The sequence below is a fragment of the Lasioglossum baleicum genome, chromosome 13 (genome assembly GCF_051020765.1).
Source record: "Lasioglossum baleicum chromosome 13, iyLasBale1, whole genome shotgun sequence".
NCBI lineage: Eukaryota > Metazoa > Arthropoda > Insecta > Hymenoptera > Halictidae > Lasioglossum > Lasioglossum baleicum.
The window spans coordinates 1,295,875-1,323,529 of NC_134941.1; the positions used below are offsets into that span (position 1 = coordinate 1,295,875).

Below are 27,655 nucleotides of genomic sequence, written 5' to 3' on the forward strand. Positions count from 1 at the left end.
TGATTAGATGTACCCCGGGAATTGCAACCCGATCTAATCTTTGGAACGCGATTATGGTCACAGCCTACCCACCTGTTGATCACTTTGCACTATTCATTGAATAGATTTCCGCTTTATTGTCACTCAAATCGTGTCAATCAATTTGTCACCGATATTACAGGGTGATCGCGTCATTACTAGCCAGCGTATATTCTTCGAAAGCTCTTTTGTGGTTTCAAGAAAATGAAAGAGGAAAATGTTGAAGGTGACATTTCATTACCAGCCAACATTTTTTTCGAAAACTATTCTGATTCGAGGAGAATGAAAGAAGAAAAAGATTAAAAAGATATTTTCTAATGACGTCTGCAATTTTTTGTTAACTGCATTATTTTTTTAGAAATGAAGGTGACCTTCAATATGTAAAATGGTATGCTATGCATATTTTTTATATCATATGAAAGCGTATACAACATAATGACCTGCAAGATCTGACACAAGGTTAGAAATCGAAGAAATACTTCGGGTACCTCCTGCGAATGTGTTTACAAGGATTTTTTATTGACTGACTGTCCTAATTACATTATTTATTTGTCAATTACTTTACTTTTCACGTCGTTTACACTTCTGGACATGTTCTGCGAAATGTTTCTTCCATTTGTGACCTTGCATGACCTTGAAGATCAGTGTGTCGTTCACGAATGAATTTGTTTTGGCACACGCTTTCATATGATATAAATAATATATAATATATAACAACAAAAAATTACGGACGTCATTACAGTGCTTGCAGAAAACAGTATATCATTTTCCTCTTTCACACATTCTTTTCGAATCAGAATAATTTTCGAGAAAGACGTTGGCTATGATGATGACGAGAATACCTTGTATACATATGTATTACACAAAATTGTGGTAACGTCATTTCGGTAGTCAGGAAAATGAACTTGACAACAATTTTCGAGGAGTAAACCAATAATTAATAATTGTTTAGAATTGTGTAGTTGCATATTAGTAGACTGCAAAATGCAAAATAAAAATTGTCTAAATTAATCGTAGAGAACAGAAATGATATAAAAATGTACTTTTTCCGAAATCGAATCCAAGAGCCATATTATTTTGTTAACTTAGCAATATCTAATTAAAGATCTATTTGTTATTATAATCTTGTTAACTTCTTAGAAATCGTATTCGTGTATAAATACTATCGTGTAATTTTTGTATTTTTATGTTTATTAAAAATTATATTGCATATATAATTTTTATTAATTAATTAATTGAACTCTTTCAAGTAAATTCAATTATTAACCAAAACTATGGGTAATTAGCGTCTATAGTCGCTCGTACAAGGGGAAAATACATCAAGTGACAGACGCCTCGATTTCGCTGTTGTATTAATGGACGTTCAATTGGACGTCACGTCATGTTGAACGAAAAAGGCATTTCGTCGAATGCGCTTCTCAACACAGCTGCCAAATATCTCTGGGCATTTGTATTCTCTCTTTGATTTGCTGTCAGATCAATGTAATCGATTGAAGATTAAATGCACGCATTTATTACAATAACTCAAATGCAAAAAAAATATTTCAAGAAGAAAAGAAGCTGGGTCAGCGTAATAATCAGACTTTAAAGTTTTCAATATGCTTGCGCGTTGCATGAATACATATATTTATGTAGATAATAACTAAATAGCGGATCTTTATGCAAAAGAAACATTTTCTACCTGAATTGCAACAAACTGAAGTGATATAGAAATTTATTTTCTTTGTTAATATGTTTAATACATAGGTTGAAAATAATACAACAGTATTTTTAAATTCTTCTAATGTTTTTACTGTTTTAAATTACACCTACTCATTTCTCTCATAAATGCATGAAGTCCGCTGTCTAATAATAACAATAATATCTTATGCAAGTATTATATATGTGTATATGTGTAAGAAAAAACATCATTTTGGATTAAAAAAAATTTTTTTAAAGTCGAGTTGCCCATTTATAACATAAATAGAAATCTGTATTTATTTTTTATCTACTTTGAACACTGCTCACTAGATGTCGTAGATTACTTTAATAGGTTATAAAGTTTATTGTATATTAAATTCTACTTGATGTCTTCTTTGATATGAAGTAGATAACTCAAAATGTCCAAATTTCAATTTACCTTGTTCTTACATTCAGGCGGCGATATGTTAAATACAAAAGGTTTTAAACAATCTATACATTTTGGTTGGCTGCACAACGGTAAACGTGTAATATAAAAATTTTAATGAAGAGATTATCGTAAGGAGAATAATGCCGAAAAAGAATAGTAAGAGCAGAGGGCGTAAATATGTCTGCAAAAGGTCCACGGCGGCGCGGCGGCGTGTGGTCTCCCGAGATTTGTATAACTGGTATACGTGTGTGTATGTATGTATGAGTATCTGCCTCCACCACTCGAACCACCAATATCAGGACCAACCTTCTGTTACCTTTGGTCAGCGAACCACACTACACTGTATATTGATTTAGACGTTCTAGTGATCTGAACATGCACTTCGCCATTAGTTGTGCACATCGTTTTAGGTGATTTACTTCTTGCGGTTTTCTATGGGAATATATTCTCGACATTTATCACTTGTCACACTACAAATTGTGGGCCCGTAAAAGATAATAAGCACCGTTCAGGGGTTGATACTACCCAGTCAGCAATCTGCTCTTGATTTGCTATGAATTTGGTACCAAACTTTGCAAGCAAATACCGACCCATCTGTTTTCGCATTAGGCTCGGTATTTGGCGACAGAGTTTGGTGCCGAAATTCCATGCCAAATGGAGGACATAACGAGAGCAGATCCGTCGTACTAAGAACGAACCTAACCTCTTTATTGTCATTATTGTAAGGATTGCAAATATTCAAATCATTGAAAATTCATGAAACTTAAAATTATATAACTTAGACATTTAAATAAAATTCAATTTTTCCTCTCATAGTAAAATTTACTCCGATTTTCCTCGATATTTACTCCTATAACAATCCAGTAAGCAATCTGCTCTTGATTTAGTATGAATTTGGCACCAAAGGCGCCAAATACCGACGCATCTGTTTCCGCATTAGGCTCGGTATTTGGCGACAGAGTTTGGCGCCGAAATTCCATGGCAAATGGAGGCCAAATCGAGGACAGGGTCTGTCCTCGTTATAGAGGGCAGATCAGTCGTACTAAGAGCGAACCTAACCTTGCTTTCAGAGTAAATATCGGACAAAATCGTTGTTGTAATTATTTTAAGGATTGCAAATATTCAAATTATTGAAAATTCATGAAACTTAAAATTATATAATTTAACAAATAACATCAGATATAAGTGGACAGCGGATTTTAAGCATTTATGACAAAAATGAGTAGGTGCAATTTGAAACAGTGAAAATATTAGAAGAATTTAAAAATACTGTTACATATTACTTTCAATCCATTAAATATATTAAGGGGAGTAGACTCGTTTCTAGGATTGCAATGGTGCGGGATGCGCTTTCTCATTTCACGATAATGCAAAGATAGGGATTTCCAGTGTTTCAAAAATGAATCTAGGCCGCGATCAGCCCCAAATTTCCTATTTTCATAAAGCTGCGACAGACAGCTACATGCTTCCGAATAATGGAAATTACCCCTCGTAAATGTAAAAGTGTAGCGCTTTTGACTATTGAAAACCCCCATCTTTGCATTATCGTGAAATAAGAAGGCGCATCCTCTGCACCCTTGCAATCCTGGAAAAACAAGTCTACCCCCGTAAGAAAGAAAATAAACTTCCACTTCGCTCCAGTTTGTCGCAATTCAGGTACAAAGTTTTTATTTTGTATAAAGATCCGCTGTCTAGATATAAATTTACATTCTTTTCAGACTCCATCAAGTATTAGCTTAGGAAAAGATCTAGTTTGAACGTATTTCATGAGATGAACACTTTTTAATGAATTCCATCTATTGTATAGTATAGAAGTGGGCCACTGTGCGACAGGAGATTCGTGATAGAGAAGGGGAACATAGTACGGTTCGGTAAACGAAAGTACGAATCTCGTGGATGGACGATAGACGGGCTTTCGTTTAGCTCGTGTGGGACGGGACATGTCAAAGAACTTAATTTCTTCGCGGCGAACCCTAATTTCTCCAGTGTTTTAGTTTAGTATAGGTTCGGCTGGCACGGCTGTAATCAGAAGGGTCTTAATGGTGGGTTGCCGAGTCCGGCGTGTGAACTGTGGGCGTGAACGACTCGCTTCCTATCTTCGGTATCTGACGTGCAGCACGTGCTGGTCTGGGAGACCTTCTTGCCGCTATTAAGAAGCGTGCTCCGCTCCGTAGCATCTCTTGGATCGCTCGGACTTCATCGTCGATTCCTTTCTTCGATAAGAAGAGCCTCGATCGCGTGTTTTAAAGAATTCAACATTCTTAGCGTCGTTTCCCTGCCTACAGAGATCGAATAAAACTATTATACATATAATAATTATCCTAACCAATTTTAACCCTTTGCACTCGTAACTATTTTGACACGAAAAAACATATTCCTTCTGACCTAGAATATTTCTTTTCCATGTACATGATTTTTTCTTCATTTTATGCATATTAAACTGATGCAATTTACTCATGCAATAATCAAATGTTTAGTAGTTCATTTGATATGAAATAATTGAAGAACGTAACAATTATTTTACATTACTGATAGAGCAATATTTATGTGGTGCTACAGAGTCGCCACTCGAGTGCCAGAGTTGTGCTAATTTAAATACATTGGAATTGAATTACATTGCTAATTACGCGAATCATGAGTGTAATCGAAGTACAATGTAATTGAAATAAATTTAAATACATTGCTAATTACGCGAATCATGAGTGTAATCGAAGTACAATGTAATTGAAATAAAATGTAATTGAAATATAATGCAAATTACTGAGTGTGTACATTACTCGCTTAATGTGAAAAATATCTTTCATTTTTATCCGTGCTTCTTCCGTTTCGCATTCACGGACAACTCAATTTTACGTTTATGTTTATGAGGATGTTTCCTTATGCGACGATGACCAATCTTCGAAAATGCAGCAATCTTACGATTAGTGGCAAGATGTTTGAACAATGAGTGTTCATTAAAATTAATTTAAAAGTTGCTGACAATTGCCATCGGTGAATATAACCGCATATGTGATTAGTAGACTGCGGATCTTTATGCAAAATAAGAAGTGTTTGCATTAATTGCAAGGCATGGGAGCCAAATAATAAATTCATTCTTGTTTTAATTATCTTTTTAAGGTGAAACTGATACACTGGTGGTCTTAAATCTTTTTAACACCTCCACTGTTTTAAATTGTACGTACCCATTCTTCTTATAAATGCATAAAGATCCGCAGTCTAGTAATAACACTATAAGATACACTTATAGCATATCATCTTAGTAATATCTTAATAACTATATAACATATTAATTTAATATTTTTCTTCACATAGATATTTATCTATGATTATTCTCTAACTTCGATGCAATTTACAGTTTACAAACGTAAAAACCGCGTTTTACGAATCGCCATGTCATGCGTATTACTAGCTCGTAAACAATCTTTTATTGCTACTAATTGCTACGCGCTTATTTGAATTTTATTACGTAACACACATAACTATGTTTTTTTGTTTTAGGCGGCAGTAGCGGTGACGATTCAGATACAGAAAGCGAGCCAGGAATTGCGTTGAAAAGAAAACAACGCAGAAGCAGGACTACATTCACTGGTGAACAACTCGAGCAATTGGAAGCAGCTTTTCACCGAACTCAATATCCAGATGTTTATACCAGAGAAGAGTTAGCCCAAAAGTAAGTTTTATATATATATGTATATTTTGGGTCTGGGAAAAAGTTCGTGGCGACTTTTTAGTAAAATTCAACTGGTTTTCTTATATTGTGAAAATGAATTTATTTAAACCAAATATGCTCCATTATTATCGGCAATGTTTCGCCATTTTTCGGGTAGAGCCATGATGCTATCGGCGAAGAACTTCCTGTGGTTTCTGGTTGATAAACTGAATTCAGTGGTTTTCACAAGCTTCTTTTGAAAGCAGCTTAATTCCATTGAGAGAGTTTGGCAGAGATCGAAACAAGTGATAGTCAGAGGGTGCTACGTCTGGACCATACGGTGAACGCAACAAAACTTCCCAGCCAAGCTCTCGCAATTTTTGACGGGTCGCGAAAGATGTCGATCCATTAAATTTTTTAATGTTAACTCACGAGGCACCCATACATCCATCTTCTTTTTGTAGCCAGCTTTGTGTAAATGGTTCAAAACAGTTTTGTGGTCAATGCCTTGCTCCATACCAATATCGACACTGCTGATATGCTTATCTTGCTGGACTTTTTCAAGAATTTCATCAGCTTTTTTCAGTGATTGGACGACCAGAGCGTGACTCATCTTTCACATCAAAATTACCAGAACGAAAGCGAGCGAACCATTTCCGCGCAGTAGATTTTGATAAAGTACCTTCACCGTACACAGCACAAATTTTTTCACAAGCCTGCGCAGCGTTCTTCCCTTTGTCATAATAATATTGCAAAATATAGTGCAATTTTTCATTACTTTTCTCCATTTTCAAACGCAAACAACTTTCCAGCCACTGCACCAATTTCGATGTTTATACACTCAAAGTAACGCTCGAAGTGTTCCACGAGTATGTTCCAACCTTTCCAACGAGCGTTTAGTGGTATCTCTGCTCTGTTTAGTGGTTTCCTGAGTTATCTGCAATTGACGTCATCTATCGGGAAAAACGCCACGAACTTTTTCCCAGACCCAATATTTTTTATTTATCTTCGTATTGAAAATAAGAGTAGACAATATACAACGATTCGATCAAGATACATGTAAATAAGTATTCTACTTTACATAGAGTATTTTCTCTACGATTTAAAGCAATAGCAAAGTTTTCAAAATACCTTCTACACGACTGAAGGTTACTTGAAGGTCAACATGTTGCACAACGTCGTATTTATTTTTTTTATGAGCCATATGACTGTTGTAATGAAAATATGAAATCTCATTTATATAAAACTTTGATAACCTTAAAATCTCGAAAAGAGTGTATAATCGATAATTAGCAAAATTCCTTCATAATTAGTAATAAACGATCGAAAGCATTTATCATTTATTAACAGCAAATATGATCGATAGAAGAAACATAATTATCTTGAACGCCTATTCTTATTGTTACATTCTCGATTCTTATTGTTACAGGACAAACTTGACAGAAGCTCGTGTCCAAGTATGGTTCAGCAACAGACGGGCTAGGCTTCGCAAGCAGCTGAATAGTCAACAACTGAACGCTTTCAACACAATGAATTTACAGTCGTTTCAGTCTCAGCACTACGGTAGTGCTGAAACTTATCAAAGCTATGGTCAAACGTCAGTAGCTGCAGCCGCAACAACCACGACTGGTTATCCTCAGCATTATAACTACAGCGAAAATTACTACGCCGCGCAGCAACAATGGCCAAGACCAACCGCAGAGAACTATGGGTAAGTTACCACTACAGATTTCTATTGCTTCTTCTTCTTCGCGCCAACGGTTTGATTTGTTGTAATTAATGCGATGAGTTACGGTGCACTATTGTAATCGAGTAAAAATTCTGTGATTTAATGATCAAATGTTATAGATGGCTATTGTAGATATATTGAAGGGAAAACGATTAAATTATATTACACCTTCGAATTATTTCATAATTGAAATATGATCCCCTGGCAGAAATGATAACACTGTCCAACAAATTTCAACTTTTTTTGTGATTTCAATATACTGTTGGGTCCTTCTTATAGAGTTTTTTGCGCTGATTCCGAATCTGGTTTTAATTTTTTTCCTATACGTCCAGTTTTTGAGAAAATGGAGTTTTAAAAAAACACATATTTTTCAACTTTAAACAAATATTGCGATGTTATTATAAAAGATATTGAATTGTTGTTTACAGAAAAAGATTCTGTAGACTTTCCCGAATACAGTGATATCCAATATTAATACATTATGATTGTTTAAACATGTTTAAACAATGATTAAAGACGGAGATGCACCACTTTTGCACCAATTTTTGCGGATATTTTCGAATTTATCTCAAAAAATAAGGGTCCAGCGAAAAATTGAACTATACCACGCGAAAGAGCAGACTTTTATCTTGAGAGACCCCCCTGTGAAGTTTGCATGGTCGACATTTTTACCGAACCAGAAAGCAAAATATCTTCGCCCGACATGCGTTGACGCCAGTGGTGCTCTTCCACTAGCGCGGTCGTTCGTCGTGATACGGCGCGGCGCGCTGCGGTGAAACGGCGCGTGGCTATAAGCGCGCAATTATGTCAGCTTACTTAAATGTAATATTTTATTAAATGTTATATTATTGTTATTTATTATTTATTAGTATATTTATTCTGTATAAATTATTTTATGTATTTTTTAATGTTAGTCTCTCGTTTATAGTATATTTAATACAAAAAATACCTTTTGTAACAAAAAAATAATTTATTCACACACTACACTATTACACTATTTACAATGCTAATATATATGTGTACACTATTCAGATATAATACACTATATCGATTTAATATGGAGCAGACTATTTTAATTATGTATTTAAGTCAATAAAAATAGTCCCGTTTATATTGTGTTTGGACTTATTTTACTCGGAAGAATCTCGAGTGTTCATTGGCACTATAATTACAATACATAGATAAGACGACAATTACTGAAAATAAAATTTTTCAGTCACCGCATTGCAGACTTTCCTTACATTGTATGTATTCCGTTGTCCATAGATCGTCATTTATTTCAAAATATCGTGTTGGTTCTTAAGAAAACTGATGCCAGAGTTCAGTTTCGGCTTTGTGTTTGTTGAAATCAGTCGTGTCAAGCATTTCAAATCTGCATTGCTACGTATAAAACTTCATAAAAAACATTTATAGTTATTTATAGTATTTTAGTTGTTGTGTATATAATATATGTATTTTAGTAGTGTATTATATCTGAATAGTGTACACATATATATTAGCATTGTAAATAGTGTAATAGTGTAGTGTGTGAATAAATTATTTTTTTGTTACAAAAGGTATTTTTTGTATTAAATATACTATAAACGAGAGACTAACATTAAAAAATACATAAAATAATTTATACAGAATAAATATACTAATAAATAATAAATAACAACAATATAACATTTAATACAATATTACATTTAAGTAAGCTGACATAATTGCGCGCTTATAGCCACACCGCCGTTTCACCGCAGCGCAGCGCGCCGCGCCGTATCCCGACGAACGACCGCGCTAGTGGAAGAGCACCACTGGCGTCAACGCATGTCGGGCGAAGATATTTTGCTTTCTGGTTCGGTAAAAACGTCGACCATGCAAACTTCACAGGGGGGTTTCTCAAGATAAAAGTCTGCTCTTTCGCGTGGTATAGTTCAATTTTTCGCTGGACCCTTATTTTTTGAGATAAATTCGAAAATATCCGCAAAAATTGGTGCAAAAGTGGTGTCTCTCCGTCTTTAATCATTGTTTAAACATGTTTAAACAATTATAATGTATTAATATTGGATATCACTGTATTCGGGAAAGTCTACAGAATCGTTTGCTGTAAACAACAATTCAATATCTTTTATAATAACATCACAATATTTGATTAAAGTTGAAAAATATGTTTTTTTTTCAAAGCCATGATTTTCAAAAACTGGACGTATAGGAAAAAAATTAAAACCAGATTCGGAATCAGCGCAAAAAATTCTATAAGAAGGACCCAACAGTATATTGAAATCACAAAAAAAGTTGAAATTTGTTGGACAGTGTTATTATTAACTGTGTAAACTGACCGCATAAAATTAAATAAAACTGATCAAAGATTTATATAAAAATCAAACGCGTTGTCCACGTATTTCTGAGAGGAAATGTAAATTTTCTTGTCTCTTCTACGACATTTTTGAGGATAAAGACGTTTTAACCACTGTGACTGTGAAAAAATGGTACGGCAAGGGGTTAACAACGAATCTAAATATTAGGTACGTTCAACGTGTGAATTATTGTTTCACCAAACGGCCAACTCGTTTGATCGCGTGTTTGTTTAGAGTAATACGCTAGGAGCAATACGTCAGCCTCATCACAATAACGTAGATTCGTCTAAACTTAAAAATAAATGGTAGACCCTCCACGAGGCAGGTCCGGCGTGGAAGAAAAGTGCACGTTGTCGAGGCAGAGATGCATTACTCGAGACGTTTAAACCAGTCGAATCGCTCACCAGAGGGGTAGCCACGGAAAGAAAAAGGAGAGAACGCCAGGAGGTATGCGGCGGAAAGAAAGAGTCAGTATCTACGAAGCTTTTGCTCGCAGAATCTTTCGAACAATTAATTCTGCCATTGTGGCGTAATAACAGGTTGGCGAAATGCTTGGCCTGCTGTACGGTGCTGTTACACGTGAAGTGTAGAGGCCAATTCGTTCGAGTGCCGCAGAGACTGCAAACGAAGAAAGTCTACGGAAAAAGATGAACAAGCGGATCGCTAGTGTAACCTAGGCCGGTCCGGATCGAGAAATTCAGTGACTTTCTGCCCAAAAACTTTCTCGTATCGATATCTAATCGATGAACATTGCTCCTAAATGTTCATGGACCTCGGAAATGAAGAAATTTAGTACAATTTAATAAATATTATAGTTGTAATAAACATTGAAAGATGGACATTTTTAGAAGAGTATTTTTCACGAGAAAAATTGCTTCTCTTTGATGCAATGCCCTGACGTTCCTATATAATATATTTTACTCGCTTTTTTTTAAAATTGAAAACAGATTTTTGCGATAGAAAATCGTATCTTGCATTATTAATTAGTCTGCATAATATATTAAAAGTTAATGCCGAAATGAATAGAGAAAATTTTAAAAATTCTTTATAATCGGTGAGAGATATCTTTCAATTCCCAGGGTGTCCCAACTTCTAACAAATTGGAATATCTTTAGTAACCCTTCCTCTACTTAATTGTGTCAAAATTATTTCAGTATTCGCCAGACTCTGCAAATTATAGCAGTTTAAAACTGTTAATGTTACGTCGCGTCCCCTTGCGCTTTACGGGCTACATTTGTATTCTCCGACCAAACTTTGCAAAGCGATGCGGAGTTCTTCTCAACGAACTGTTTGGATTAGAGACATTAGAAATGTTTATGCTATGGTGCAGGTAAGCCTTCAAATGAGTCTTCGACTTTCGGTCAATTATTATCGGAGAAGCCTCAGGAAACACGTCACAAAGGCTTTAAACAATTCAGACACAAACATACGAGAAGATTTAGCAGAAAGTTAACAAATAAAAATATAATTTATAGACTGTTATTAATATCTGACCCGCACATATCAGCACTGCGAGTAAAATCGGCTAAGAAAAAAATACAGAATTTATAACCAGAAGCTGAAGCATTAATAATTAAGTAACAGAAAAGGCAGGCTTTGAAATGCGTGGACTATAAAAAAATAATGCTAGACAAAACCATTTGAGAATGAAGACTGACAAAGTATAAACAAATATAATTTTTTTTATGTTTCATGTTATCATTATATGCTATTATTGTAATATCATAAAACTGTTGTTGTTATCACATTTTTTTCTTAATCTACTTATAACCCATCACTTGGATATTATTCATTTGAAATGTCATATCGAAAGTTATGCAAAAATATCACTAAACTATTATATATTATAAATTTGTGAATTATTATAAAAAATATCTTTTGACACGCTTGTGAGGCGTTTTTACCTTCTTGTTACTTTTTGTATGCGCTGATTAAAAAAAGTTTCCTCAAATTTACATTTTACCCGCTCCATAAACCATTTCATGTATAAAACAAATATAAAATACATACTTAAAAAGTAAAAAAATGGTTTGGAAGTTTGAATTTAAACCATTTTTTTAGTCAAAAATATCAATGACAATTGATTAAAAAGTATTGTTTACCAAATTAAAAAAATATTTATTTGTCTATAGTTGAAATTGACTATGTTTTAAATGAATTTTAGTGCAAATTTCATCCCAATATCTTTTATGATTCAAAAGTTATAAGTAGACTGCGGATCTTTATGCACGTAAAATATACAAATATGCACAAAAAATATGCAAATGTGCACGAAAAATATGATCAGAACTAATAGAAAGCGATATTTATCAGTTATGTTTTAATTAACAATTTATTTATGCGGAAACACCATATAATTTGCGTTATAATAAGTTGCTACTAATTTTTTCATGTTTGTAACACTTATACTTGTTGTCGTTTGTCAGTTAACTTATTTTGACTTATATGCTGAAACAGTACATTCTATGTATATCACAGGATGTGATGAGTGCATATTTATATTTGTGCCAATATCGCTGTGGTACATTAGTTTACACATTTTCACCGCTTAGTATCCTCACGAGTTTAGATATTTCGCATAAAGTAGGTTTCTTTTTTACCACTGCATCTATTTTAACACGAATTTGATCTCCACATTTACCAGGAACAGCTCTTAAATGTTCAATACAGTGCATGAATATTTTCATTGAATTTGTTAAGGGTAAACCGACAGTTTCCAGTCTCTTCATTGTGGCTGGAAGGATTTTGCAAATGTACCTTTATAAACGTCAAATTGTATGCAACTTGTGTCTGTTGCAACACATTCTGAGCTGTTGCAATTGCAACTATATCATCTGCATCAAAATCTTCAACTATTTATTTACAGAATCAACATAAAGATCGTGAATTAATGATTTTACAGTTTTTGGATGTTAAGAAAAAAGAATACTCAAAAGAATATTTTCGGCATAAAATATTGAAGTCAAACAAATCGCAGTAAAATATACTGAATAAAAGAGATATGTAACATAACGTGCATATGCACATGGTAGAAAACATATGCAAAATAATATTTGCGTATCGATATATGTATTTACATAAACTTCCGCAGTCTAATGATGAAAATCTGCAATTTTTACCATTTTTAAACGTTTGTAGCTCATTGCAACGTCGACCAATTTTGATGAAATTTTCAGAATATGTTTAATTGACACAGATCTATAAACCGTATTTTTAAAATTTTTAATATGGGCCCACGTGAAGAGGTTGTAAAATGCAACTTTTAGTATTTTTTGTACAATTCCGATAAATTGCAATTTTTGAAAAAAGGTGACTCTTCAACCATAAGAGATATCGAGTTTTACTGAAAAAGAAAAGCTGATTATACAATTCGGATTTTGTTTTAAGCACGAGTATTTTATATCAAATTAATCGCAAAAGTCAGAGCTTCCCAATGACATACAGTTTACAAGGAGTGGTCACTGAATAAGTTTATAATGCTACAATAAAAGAATTACAAAACAAAAGGTTGCAAATTTAGTTGCCAACCTATACAATGGATGAAAAGAACCAAGTGAACTGAAGTATTATAACAGCATTTCTAATGTTTTTACTGTTTTAAAGTACACCGATCATTCTTGTGATAAATGCATAGAAAATTCACTGTCTACTTAGTATCGAATATTGAAAATATTTATTCCCGTGGTAATGCTCAGATGTTTCGAGATCGTTAGTTTTCCATAGTTAAAATGGATGAAAAGAACCAACTGAACTGAAGTATAAGTTCGTAAGAATTCGTAGGGCTACCGAGCGTCGAGGTCGAATCGCTTCCGGGGTGAAAGAAAGGCCACGCCGTTGCAGGTTAAAGCTGGATCATCGCCATCGGCGAAGATTAGCCGGTAGCGTTTCATTACGGGGGCCGAAGAAGCAACATAATTGAGGACCACACAGAAAACGTGTCGGTGGGGCCTCGCCTGCTTCACCGCACCGCACCACACCGCACCGAACCGATAGCTCTCTTTCTCTCCTCCGCTAACCTTTCTCTGTCTGATAGTCCTCCAATCTCACCTGTTCTCCCTTCTGTCTCGCTCTTCCCTTTTTTACTCTCACCTTTCTGCACTCTCTCACGATGTGTCTCATTCTAGGTCTCCGTTCCTTCGGTCCTTCTTTTCACGATTCGCTCTCAGTTTTCCGTATTTTCCCACATTTCAACATACAAGGAAAAGTATACTGAACATATTCAAATTTGAAAAAAATGCGGAACTATTTGGAACTCGGAAAATATTCCATGACAAAGGGAAATAACTTCGTCGACTTTCGTTAGTCCATTAAGAATTAAATAATTAATAAACAACGGATTGTATTCTAAATTTGAGGTATGCATGTTCAAGGTAAAAGAATGTTCTTCATTCATATTTTTAAGTAAAACCCGATATCTCTTATGGTTCAAGAGTCACCAAATTTCTCGATCTAATAATCATTCATAACTAGACTGCGGATGTTTATGTAAATACATATATCGACATGCAAATATTATTTTGCATATTGCATATGTTTTCTACCACGTGCATATGCACATTACGTTACATATCTCTTTTATATAACTTCAGTATATTTTATTGCGATTTGTTTGACTCCAATATTTTATGCCGTAAATTTTAATAAAACTAAAGAGATTCGACTATTCTTTTTTCTCAACATCCGAAAACTGTAAAATCATTAATTCACGATCTTTATTTTGTTTCTGTAAATAAGTAGTTGACGATTTTCATGAAGATGATATAGTTGCAATTGCAACAGCTCAGAATGTGTTGCAACAGACACAAGTTGCATACAATTTGACGTTTATAAAGGTACATTTGCAAACTCAGCCACTATGAAGAGACTGGAAACTGTCGGTTTACACTTAACAAATTCAATGAAAATATTAGTGGACTGTATTGAACATTTAAGAGCTGTTCCTGGTAAATGTGGTGATCAAATTCGTGTTAAAATAGATGCAGTGATAAAAAAGAAACCTAGTTTATGCGAAATATCTAAACCCGTGAGGATATTAAGCGATGAAAATGTGTCAACTAATGTACCACAGCGATATTGGAGCAAATATAAATATGCACCCATTACATCCTGTGATGTACAGGGTGTTAAGAAATGTTTGATCTTGGCAAGCATAGGCGTATTCTACATCTTCGGATCGATGGAGATCTGTAAAAAAAAGTTGCCGCAAAATTGTCCTTAACCTTGAATTTCAAGGACAAATTTTTTTTTATTGTATTGTATTCTACGCATCATGAGGGTAAAAAGTGTCAAAGGAAATATGGGTAAAAATTCAACCGTTTTGCCAAAAATTGATGTGGATGTTTTGTTGGCTGCAAGATGAATTTTATTCACAGAAATTGGAGATTTCAAATGGAACTTGTAGTTGTTGACATAGACACAGTCTTGGCGAGAATTTAAACACACCGCTACAGCGTTAAACGCCACATAAACACAGTTCGAGTGACCCTCACTAGATTCTTATGGGGAGCGGGAAATCAACAGATATACATATAAATCGGGGCACGAAATAAGAACTGTGGAAGAATTGAAAATTCGAATAGAGCATGTCTTCCAACATTTACGAAGTATACCAAATTTACATCAGCGAGTTATAAACAATATTCAGAACAGATTAGAGACCTGTTTGCAAAACAATGGTGGCCATATTGAAGCTGGCAGTCAAGCTCGGTTATTAAGAAATATTAATCAGAATGGATCGGTTCTTGGGCTTAGAAGAAGAAATAGGAGATGAACATCTTTCAAGACTTAGAAGGTAATATTGATTATGATTGATTATGTTAGATTTTCGATAAACAACAGATAAACAACAATAGTAACTGCATGCTTCATATATTAGTAATAACTCTACTATTATTTTTTATGAAAACGGTTGAGTTTTGACCCATAGTTCCTTTGACACTTTTTATCCTCATGATGCGTAGAATACAATAAAATAAAAAAAAATTTGTCCTTGAAATTCAAGGTTAAGGACAATTTTGCAGCAACTTTTTTTTACAGATCTCCATCGATCCGAAGATGTAGAATACGCCTATGCTTGCCAAGACCAAACATTTCTTAATACCCTGTACATAGAACGTACTGTTTCAGCATATAACTCAACATTAACTGACAAACGGCAACAATTAAGTGTTACAAATATGGAAAAATTACTAGCAACTTATTGTAACGCAAATTATATGGTGTTTCCGCATAAAAATAAATTGTTAATTAAAACATAACTGATAAATATCTCTTTGTATTAGTTCTGATCATATTTTCCGTGCACATTTACATATTTTTTGTACATATTTGCATGTTTTACGTGCATAAAGATCCGCAGTCTAGTTATAACTTTTGAATCATAAGAGATATCGGGATGAAATTTGCACTAAAATTCATTTAAAACATAGTCGATTTCAACTACAGACAAATAAATATTTTTTATATTTGTTAAACAATACTTTTTAATCAATGTCATTGATATTTTTGACTAAAAAAAATGGTTTAAATACAATCTTCCAAACCATTTTTTTACTTTCTAAGTATGTATTTTATATTTACGTTTCATACGTAAAATGTTTTATGGAGCGGGTAAAATGTAAATTTGAGGAAACTTTTTTTAATCAGCGCATACAAAAAGTATAATAACAAGAAGGTAAAAACGCTTAAATTAAATTAAGAAAGATATTTTTAATAATAATTCATAATATTTATGATATAGTGTATAATATATAATAGTTTAGTGATATTTTTGTATAACATTCGATATGACATTTCAAATGAATAATATCCAAGTGATGGGTTATAAGTAGATTAAGAAAAAAATGTGATATCAATAACGGTTTTATGATATTACAATAATAGCATATAATGAATAACATGAAATATAAAAAAAATAATATTTATTTATACTTTGTCAGTCTTCATTCTCAAATGGTTTTGTCTAGTATTAATTTTTTATAGTCCATGCATTTCAAAGCCTGCCTTTTCTGTTACTTAATTATTAATGCTTCAGCTTCCGGTTATAAATTCTGTATTTTTTTCTTAGACGATTCTACTCGCATTGCTGATATGGGCGGGCCAGATGTTAATAACAGTCTATAAACTATATCTTCATTTGTTAATGTTCTGCTAAATTTTCTCGTATATTTGTGTCTGAATTCTTTAAAGTCTTAGTGACGTGTTTCCTGAGGTTCCTCCGATAATAATTGACCGAAAGTCGAAGACTCATTTGAAGGCTTATCTGCGCCATAGCATAAACATTTCTAATGACTCTAATCCAAACAGTTCGTTGAGAAAAACTCCGTATTGCTTTGCAAAGTTTGGTCGGAGAATACAAACGTAGCCCGTAAAGCGCAAGGGGACGCGACGTAACATTAACAGTTTTAAACTGCTATAATTTGCAGAGGCGGACGAATACCGAAATAATTTTGACACGATTAAGTAGAGGAAGGTTTACTAAAGATATTTCAATTTGTTAGAAGGTGGGACTCCCTGGGAATTGAAAGATATCCCTTACCGATTATAAAGAATTTTTAAAATCTTCTCCATTTAGTTCAGCATTGACTTTTAATATAATATGCACACTAATTAATAATGTAAGATATGATTTTCTATCGCAAAAATCTGCTCTTCAATTTAAAAAAGAAGCGAGAGGAAATATTAAATAGGGACGTCAGGGCATCGCGTCAAAGAGAAGTAATTTTTCTCATAAGAAATACTCTTCTTAAAATGTCCGACTTTCAACGTTTATTACAACTATAATATTTATTAAATTGTACTAATTTCTTCATTTTCGAAGTCCATGGACATTTAGGAGCAATATTCATCGATTAGATATCGATACGAGAAAGTTTTTGGGCAGAAAGTCACTGAATTTCTCGATCTGGACCTCTGTGCGACGCCGACGCGACGCCGTTCTTGGTCCTTTGCCGAGGAATTCTTGAACGCTCTGGCCCTGCGGCGTTATAAATTGTTCCTCCATTCTGAAATTCAGCGGAATTCATTAACACTTCTATAGAAGTGAATTTGATTTGTGGCCGGGGTCCGCTAGGCGAAAATAGATTTGTAGACCGATCAGCGAGGCACGCAATATACATACAGGTATGCATAGGTATACATAGATGCCGAAGCTTCCGCGCGAGGTTCTGCACTCGTTCGTAAAAAGAAATTAAGAGACGACGAGAAAGGTCGGCGAGAGGAAGGAAAGACAAGAAAAAGGTAGAGAGGGATAAAGAAAGAAAAGAAGAAGAGAGGAATTAAATGGTTTCAGCATTGGTACGCTTCGGGGTTCTTAACCGTGGCTGCTGTGCCGAAACGGTCAAAAGGACCGCTACTCCGTTTTGAAATCGGTTGTTGGCAGCCCCGACACGCCCTAAACGATTCGTCTGTGTATGTGTACAAGCGTGAAAGTTTCTCCCTTATCCGTGTGCGTACAGTATCGGCTTGCAAACGAGCAGTGAACTTTGATTGCACGGCAAAACGAGAGAGAAGTTGTCGGCGGTTACTTTGAGACTCACCAAACGAAAAGGGAATTTCATCTCGGGGTTATGGAGGCAAAATTGCTCCGCGTTAATATTTTAATATTGTCGCTCCACTCGGCGACCATAATATCACCGACCTGCTTTATATTCGGTGTAAGTTCGCCAGAAATTTGTAACTTTCAACGTTGGTGATCCCTAAAGGGGCTACCGAATGTTTCAGTTAAATACTTATCGACTGTTATGCTTTGATCACAATACAGCAGGGAGACACGTGTAATCGACGATTGCCTTGCGGTCCCATAAAAACCTTGCAAGTTTATACCAATTTACCGAATCCGAAGACAGTAAACGTTAATTTACATTCGAGAAGTTCAATTAAAACAGCAAAAATATTCGATTGAAAGCGTGCCGAGGGTTTAGTACTTGGCGCAACTCGGATAACACAGGCTTACGAATGGATTTTCGTGCTCTTTTAGAGTCCTACACTCTGTAAACACAATGTAATCCACGTACAAATTTGAAATCGCGAGCAATATGCATTTACTTATTAGCATATGTGTTCGTAACGACTGGAACTAAATTCGATAATATGATTTTATTATACGTATTCGTTACGTGGTTACTTAAAACTATTCGAAAACATATTAGTGAACAATTAGGTAGCTTAAACGTTCAAAAGTAATAAAACCAACGTCATGTTAATGTAATTATAAACAGATTAAGAATGCCTCCGTATGTCTAATTTTTTTTGTACAAAATACAATAACACTTTTAGAAAAGCCAAAAATTCCATATCTCCGTGGACAATGAAATAATATTCTTATTTCTAAATTAATACTTGAAACTATGCACTTGAACATCTTCTTGTGTTAGAAAGATGAATACTTTCATTATAAATATACGAACCACTTATAACATTATCCGAGTGCAAAGGGTTAAAATAATACTAAAAATTGTTGTAATATGCGCTAGATGAATATGGTGACAGACTTGGTTGACCAAATTAGATTTTTCATTTTTCGTAATCAATTGTTTTAAAGCGCAATTAATAAAATTATTGCCTCGTGGGCAAAAACACAATAACATTTACTAATTAATAAAAATTATCTTTTTACACTACACATATTATTTTTTATACTACACACTTTATGTATTTTTGTGGGTTTCATTCGACTGTGAATTCGTGCTTAATTGTAATTTCACATCATGAAACGAACTGTTAATTGCATGACAACTCACAGACTAGTGAACGATATTACCGCAAAGCTCGGTGTGCGATCATTTCGCCTTCAAGATCTCTGTTTTCCTTCTGCTTGATAAGAAAGCCTTTATTTACTATGTAACAGGTTCCTTCTCCCTGCATCGTAGCAATTACGATATGTACTGCGTGTTTCATTCAGAAATTTTATGTAGTTTTCGAGAAATTGAAGATAACTAAATACACAGCGGATCTTTATGCGAAACAAAAATTTTTATAGCTGAATTGCAACAATCTGGAGTGAAATGGAAATTCTTCTTTCTTAATATGTTAGATAGGTTGAAAATAATACAACAGTGTTATTAAATTCTTCTAATATTTTTACCATTTTAAATTACGCCTGTTGTCCAGAGAAAGAGTGTAAACTAGCGGGACGGGAACGGAGCTAGAGGAACGCAAAGGCAATCTGAATGGTCGGGCTTCTTTCCCCGTTCCTGTCCGGCTAGTTTACACTCTTTCTCTGGACAGTACTCATTTTTGTCATAAATGCATAAAATCCGCTGTCTAAAGATAACATACAGTGAACCACGAAAGTATTTGAACGCACTTTAAAACAGTATTACTTTTTTCTAATCGGACCAAACGTCCTGACTTTTTTTTGAGCAATTATAAGAATTGATTCACCAAATGACATGCAAAAAAGATTTTGAAAAAATTGCAATTGCTAAGAATTACACGAGAAAGTAAAACAGGCACCATTTATAACTCTTTTTTTATTAGAGCCCGTAATGAAAATTTAAAATATGCATTCTGTAGATGTATGTTAGTTATACACGTGCTGAAAATTTCATCGAAAAAGGTTGACGCAGAAAAGACGACACGCATCGAAAGATGTAAGAATTTGTGAGAGAATTTTTTAATTTTAAGCAGAAACTGACCAAAAGTCGCGAAAAACTATGATTTTCATATGCATTTCGTTTTTCTGTTTCAGGTTGTTCAACGCTTCCCATTACAGCAGCAGCAACCTCGCTTCGAATCTAGCGTCCAACAATCTGAACCTGAGTAGTCTAGGCGGCAGTCTCAGTTCCACCGCGTCGAACATGAGTGCATGCATGGCTCAGAGTGCAACTTCAGGAGTACCAACTCCAGCTGCGATCAGCCATCACGTAACGCCTCACAGTCCCAGCGAGGCCAAAAGTGGCTATCCTTATTTAGGTGGAATAGAATCACAGGTGTGCGGTCGAGTCCACTGAATAACAAGGTTTGCGTTAATGTAGTCAAATTGAGAGAACATCTCTACTCGAAACATCTTATCCCCGTCACTACAACTAAACGGGGCAGAAAGTGACCTTAGAAGTAATTCAAGTGTTAGGAGAAAATTATAGACACGTATCGAGTGCCTTCACGTTAAAGTGCCTTGTTGATTGCTCGACGACGCGACGGAAGTACCTACATGAAAAGTTTAAAATATTGGGTTGGGTTCAAATTAAGAATCGAAGATAAAATTAAGGTATTTATTCGCATGTTTATTCAATAACACGAGAAGTTACCTCGAAACTGGCAAGAAGTTGATAGAAGTAATAGAACAGAATGGAAAATTTGTTATTGAATAAATCTCTGAATAAATATCTGAATTTTAGCTTTCAATTTCAATTTACGAACTTTCGTTCCAACCCAATATAATATCTTTGGGTTATACCCTCATGTACCGATAGTCTTGAGCGATTACGTGAGAATGGAATTATATTTGAGAACTTTGTATATTTTAATAATTAACAGCAACGTTTGAAAAGTAACGGGACGCCGCGAATTGTGTGATTATCAGACTGCGGATCTTTATGCAAAATGAAAAGTTTCTGCATCAATTGCAAAACGCAGGAGCTAAATATAAATTAATGTTCTTCATTAATAATTTTAATGTGATGAAAATAATATATTAATACTCTCAAAATCTTTTAATATTTTCACTGTTTTAAATTGCTCTTGCTCATTTTTGTTATAAATGCATAAAATCCAGAGTCTAGTGATTATGTTAGATCTTTTGGAAATTACATTAACGGTACAGAGTAAATATCTGCATTAATTACTGGCGAGAACAAACATTTCTGGCAAGCATTTTAGCACTTGTAAAAAATTGTGGCAGATGTACAGATAGCATATGACAAGCACGAAATCATTTATTGAAAATAACTATCTGTGTCGATCATATTCATTCATTAATCTCGGATTCTGGAGGCGATATCATTTCTGAAAACAATTTTTGGTGAATTTACAAACAATGAATTCGGTTGACATAATATTTCGTAATATGCGAGGCCCGAGCATCTTCTATGAAGATAAGATGTGGCGGATTATTAAGGGGACATTACACTTTCTCGGTCGAAAATTTGAATAATTTTTATGGGACTGATAAAGTAATGAAAAACATATTTTTTGAGTCCGTAATATTTTTGACATATTTTTTATAAGGGTTTTTTGCAGTCTCATGGAAGTCATTTTAAAAATTTTGGTCTGCTGGCGTGCACGATTGAGGCTCACTGGAACGTTGAAAAAAAGAATTATCCTTAGAAAAAGTATAACTATGGCCCCAGTATAGACTACGATTATTTTGTTCGAGTAAAAATTCACAAAATGGTGGACCTCCAAAGTTGGTGGTCTCAAAAATAGCATTTTCTTCGTAAAAAACGTTAAAAATTGAGGAAAAAATTAACCAATCATATTTATTCTAGTCTGTACTGGGGCTATTGTTGTGTAGAAGAACATATTGAAATTTCAGAACGATCGGTTAAATGGTTTTTAAGTTATCATGCACGCCGATTACAAAAACGTTGTTTTGAGAAAAACGCGTTTAAAAAAAAGTTTTGACAAAACTTACGTCCAATCAGCTATGCCTGCTATAATCGTCTATAACTTCGAAAGTATTTCGAATTTTCCTCTGAAATTCTCAGAGAAGATTATTGAAATATGATACTTTCCAATAGGATACTTTATAAACAGTTGATTTTTCCGACCCGAGAATGTGTAATGACCCCTTAAAACACAAAAGTGCCTATAACTTTGAAACAAGGTTACGTAGGACATATATCTTGGTATGAACTATTTTATTCTTTTGTGTCCCTTATTCACTCCTAAAAAGCGGACCCTACATATTACGAATCACCTTGTATATATAATGGGATTTCTTCTCTTACATTGTCTTACATCGTTCAAATCAAATTTTCAAGGATACACTTTACGGATTCACATAAATAGATTGCGGATGTTTATGCAATTTGCAATTTTTGTAGACGAATTTTAAAAAACTCGAATCAAATAAAATAAAAATAAATGAAATAGAAATATAAATGAAAGTCGTACTAAATTCTGTCGTATTTTATATCCTAGCATTTTATGAAAATTTTCAAAAGCCATAATTGCATAAAGATCCGCCGTTTACACATAAACATACTTATGCAAAATAAATTTATTGATCTACCTACATGTATGTAATTCAACGTATAGTATAACAAATAGTATACGCAGACCATTTGTACATACAGTCAGTCCCATAAGTATTCGTACGCTCTTTAAAACGGTATAACTTTTTAAAAATGGCACCAAACGATCTGACCTTTTTTTGAGCAATTAGAAGAATTAGTTTGCCAAATGGTGTACAAAAAAGATTTTGCAGAAATTGCAATTGCCAATTACACGATAAAATAAAAGAGACACTTTTCAAAACTGCTTTATTTGAGCCCGGAATAAAAATTTAAAATATGCATTTTGTACATCTATGTTAGTTACACACACATGCTAAAAACGACACGCGTCCAAAGATGTCAGAATCTGTGGATTTTGAACAGAAACTGACTAAAAGTCGTGAAAAACCACGAATCCCACAATTTTTAACCCTTCGCACTGGAAGTTATTGTTACTCGAAAATTAAACATTTCTTCCTAGCTAGAATAATTCTGTTCTATATGATTCTTTTTCGGGTAAAACTTTACTTTACCGGACTCAAAATTTGTGCCTTTCTTCTATACATTATGATGTATTTGGTATGTAATCCAGTAGATTTGTACCCGGAGCGGCTGCACATCGATGTCTCGATCCTGTAGGATCAATGGTTCAGGAGTTATGTGCTTAAAGTTGAGCAATCTGCAGTGCTTTTGACAGATAAGGGCGCTGCCATATTTGTTTGTAGTTACGGTCGCTTACCGAGCAGAATAATTAATGAGTTGGTTGGTGATTCTGTTCTGCTCCGTAAGCGACTCGCGGTCGTCACTACAACCCAATATAGCGGCGCCCTTACCTGTCAAAAACACTGAAAAATGCACAACTTTAAGCAAGCATAACTCCTGAACCAGAATCATAACTCTGAATACTGACTGATTTGTCGAATGACGTAAGGATTTCTTTAACTTTCTTTAACGACTGACTGTCCTGATGAGGAGCTGTCCCTTTTAATGTTTTAATAGATCGGTCAATCCATTGTTCAAAGCTTAATCTTCATGGGGGTGAGTGTAATCGCTTTTCTTCTTAATTTGTCGTCTACATTTTGACCGGATGTATAATCTTCGATTCGTTTTCAATCACTAGTTTATTGTTTATCGATCTTTCGTCAATTTCTTTCACGCAGTGTTTCAGAAAAAAGAAATTCAGAAAATGTATGTTATACACGATTGATTTCATCAATTATTATTATTGGCTGTATGAGGTATTATATAAATTTCATATGCATTAGATGAATAAAATCACGAAGAAGGAAGGAAGAAAGAAATGTTTAATTTTCGAGTGAAAATAGCTCCGAATACAAAAAGTTAAAGGGCGTACGAATACTTATGGGGCTGACTGTACATTATATTACTTTGTGCACTATGTATATATAAAAGTTAATAATGTTTATAATGATCTAATTAGTGGATGCTATTCCACAGAGAGTAGTGATGAGATTAGGTATTCTGCTTTAAGTTTTAAACAACCACTTTAAATGGATCGATTTGCAAATATGTACAGAAAATAGAAATTATTTTATTCTATTATTATTTCATAGTTTTAGGTTTCTTGTAGGTATAACGTGTACATTGTATAATACCTACCCATCCAGGTAGGACACGCAAATGTGTTCAAACACATTTCCAGGTTCAAAGAAAACGACAAAGCTGGTGTGTACATTATGAATTCGCTGACTATAAAGCGACAGTTAAGTTTTCATAAGTTAAACATATTTAATGTGTAATTACTACATATAACTGCCAGTGCCTCTATCGCTACAATCGCGTGCCTTAGATTACTATACATACATACAAAATGCTATAACTTAGAGGCTTTATACGTATACATATACACCCGAACTCGTAAAGCGAATTTTTTGTTAATAATATTGTTATCGATAATGGCGTACACGTTTATTATACCGCACGAACAAACTCCAGCATCGTTGGAAACAGTTGCACTCTTAAGAGTTATTCCTTGTATAATGTACAGAATTCAATATAAAAATGGCCTCGTCGCAAAACATACATTGCGAAACGCGTAATTTATTTTATAATCGATGGACTGCGGATGTTCATGCAATTTTTAATTTTTTTAGATAAATTTTAAGACAGTGGAATCGAATGGAATCTTATTGTCAGTGGCAATGGCCTTTGTAGATACAAAATTAATAACAATCGTACCAAATTCTATCGAATTTCGTACTCTAATATTTTTTGACAAACTCTCATACGCCATAAATGCATAAAAGTCCGGTGTCCAATAATATAATCAGTGAATCCGATAAAATTGTATATGGATTGAAATTTTTTAGAATACACTATAACGTTGCAAGAATGCAGCTTTTTGCTCCATGTACGTTTTTACCATGCACACTTGTACTTTTAAATGTATAGTTAATGTTTGTATACGTGCACTTTTCTTCCAAGGGAAAAGTAAAAGTGCAATACGAGAATGAGAGAATGTGAAATGATTTTACGTGAGTCCAATATGTCCTTACAGTAGACTGATTAGATATATTAATTTTGTATGACTGCAAACTGTGACAGAGATCTTAGATGTATCTTCTTAATGTACAATAAAGTCGCGATATTTTACTGCGACTTTCTACCCAGAATTTATCCAGTAATCGAATTACAAAACTGCTTATTTTTTATGGGACGTTCACCAACTTATTTCTGGTATTTTTCTGATTAAAATGACACCAAACACGATATAATTTCAACTGTATTTAGTGGTTTAATCGACGATAAAAGTTTCCGGCGCAAGAAAGGACAGCATGTGGGAAAGAAAGAGACGCGGACAGTTGCCGTCGCCGGCACAGTTCAAAGAATTTACCATACGCTGTTCTTCGTTGCGTTAGAAATTTTCACCGTCGATTAAACCACTAAACACAGTCGAAATTATATCGTGTTTGGTGTCATTTTAATCAGAAAAATGACAGAAATAAGTTGGTGAAAGTCCCATTAAAAAATAATGAAAAATGAAGAAGTTTTGTAATTCGATTAGTAGTGGTTCACACCGATACGTATTTACATGCTGTCCTTTTCTACATTCGGCTTTCGTACTCCCGGCGAAGTCGGCGCGATAGACGCAGTCGTAAAAAGGAAAGTCTGTACACGATATGCCTCCGTTCAGAACACAGGCCGTTGGAAAAATATCGCGAGTTTGCTGTACACACATATTTCTATATTCTGAGTTAATATTAAGATCACTATCCGTAGCGGAGCGATTTTACGGGTTTATTATAGCTTTCTCTACGTGGATTTACAGACGGGGTAAATATTTATGTGCACAGACCCAGATCGGATATAATGAATCCCGAAATGATTTATCTCTCGTTGAATTTCTATGAAATTCGACGTATACAGTTATTCAATACTGTCCCCTAAGGAGTACATACAATCAATCAAGTGTCTTATATGCGCTATGATGACGTAGTAAAAGTACCTACTGAAATTGAGACGCAATGAGCGCGTCCGAATTGAGACTGTAAATACGCACATGAATGTTCGATTAATATTTCCTTTGATGATTAATAAAAATCCGAGCCAGGTCAACGAAATTGAGCGACTACTTTCAACGAAGAGAGACATCAATTTGTTCACGCAGCTATAATTTGCACGTTGAAATCGCGGAAGTTTCGAGCACGGCGTGAAAATCTTGAACTTATACCAGATGATTGCATAAATAAAAACCACGGCCGAGTGTAAAAAAAGAATTATATAGTCACTATTGTTTATTAACCATTGAATTGTATTTCCAAATTGGGCACGAACTTATGCAATCAGATGATTAGATAATTAAATAATACAACATACAGGTATACATAATGCCTTACGGTTGCCTTTCTATGTATACATAATTAGATTTTTATGCTGTAGATGTTCGTCTAGAGAGGGAAGAATCGATGTTGAGATTATACCCTAAACCGCGCGTATCGAACAAAAATGATTAATAGTTAGAACGATCGTCGTTATAATGTTATCAATTGAATAATTAACCTAGCCAGTTAATTGCAACCCTTTTGTACAAAAATTATTTTATATTATGCACATAATATTGTTGTAATTTATTACTTATAATTCTCATGTGTCATTCATTCTTATGGAATAAAGAAACATTTGAAAGATTACCGAGTTACATGTTACTTACCCAAAATCATCGTAAACATTTTATACTAGATTGCGGATGTTTATGCAATTTTCAATTTTTACATACGAATTTTAAGAAACTGGAATCAATTTTTGGATCTGAAATAAATGAAAATCGTACTAAATTCTGTCATATTTTATATCTCAGCATTTTTTGAAAATCTTCAAAAGCCATAATTGCATAAAGATCCGCAGTCTAAATATTACAGTGAAGCCTTGATCTAAAACTTTCGGGTCCGTGCTGTTTCTTAGATCCTGTGGTTCTACTATTTCTTTGTGATGTTACGAGCCAGGGCCGCGAGCAGTACGACTTGTTACCCTGGGAATATGATATCAATTTGTTAGTTAAGGTACGCGGACGAACCCAATGCGAAATTGGGGAGCCGCTAGGATTATAGACAGCGAGGACGAACCTGACGCGAAATCAGGGAGCCTCTAGGAATGGAGTCAAACGCAGACGGACCTGATGCGAAATCAGAGAGCTGC

The 27,655-nt window shown here is 34.3% G+C and overlaps 1 protein-coding gene across 2 annotated transcripts in view; it reads left to right on the forward strand.

Annotated features, from left to right (window-relative positions):
• The window catches only part of LOC143214845 (protein gooseberry), a 63,222-nt gene extending 36,058 nt beyond the window's left edge, over nt 1-27,164 (forward strand). For both annotated transcript variants that reach the window (XM_076436321.1, XM_076436322.1), the window contains exons 4-6: nt 5,627-5,798; nt 7,207-7,488; nt 20,533-27,164. In XM_076436321.1, coding sequence (XP_076292436.1) covers nt 5,627-5,798; nt 7,207-7,488; nt 20,533-20,794 — 716 coding nt within the window. In that variant the 3' untranslated portion in view covers nt 20,795-27,164. The remainder of the gene's footprint in view (nt 1-5,626; nt 5,799-7,206; nt 7,489-20,532) is intronic.
• The last annotated feature ends 491 nt before the right edge of the window (nt 27,165-27,655 follow it).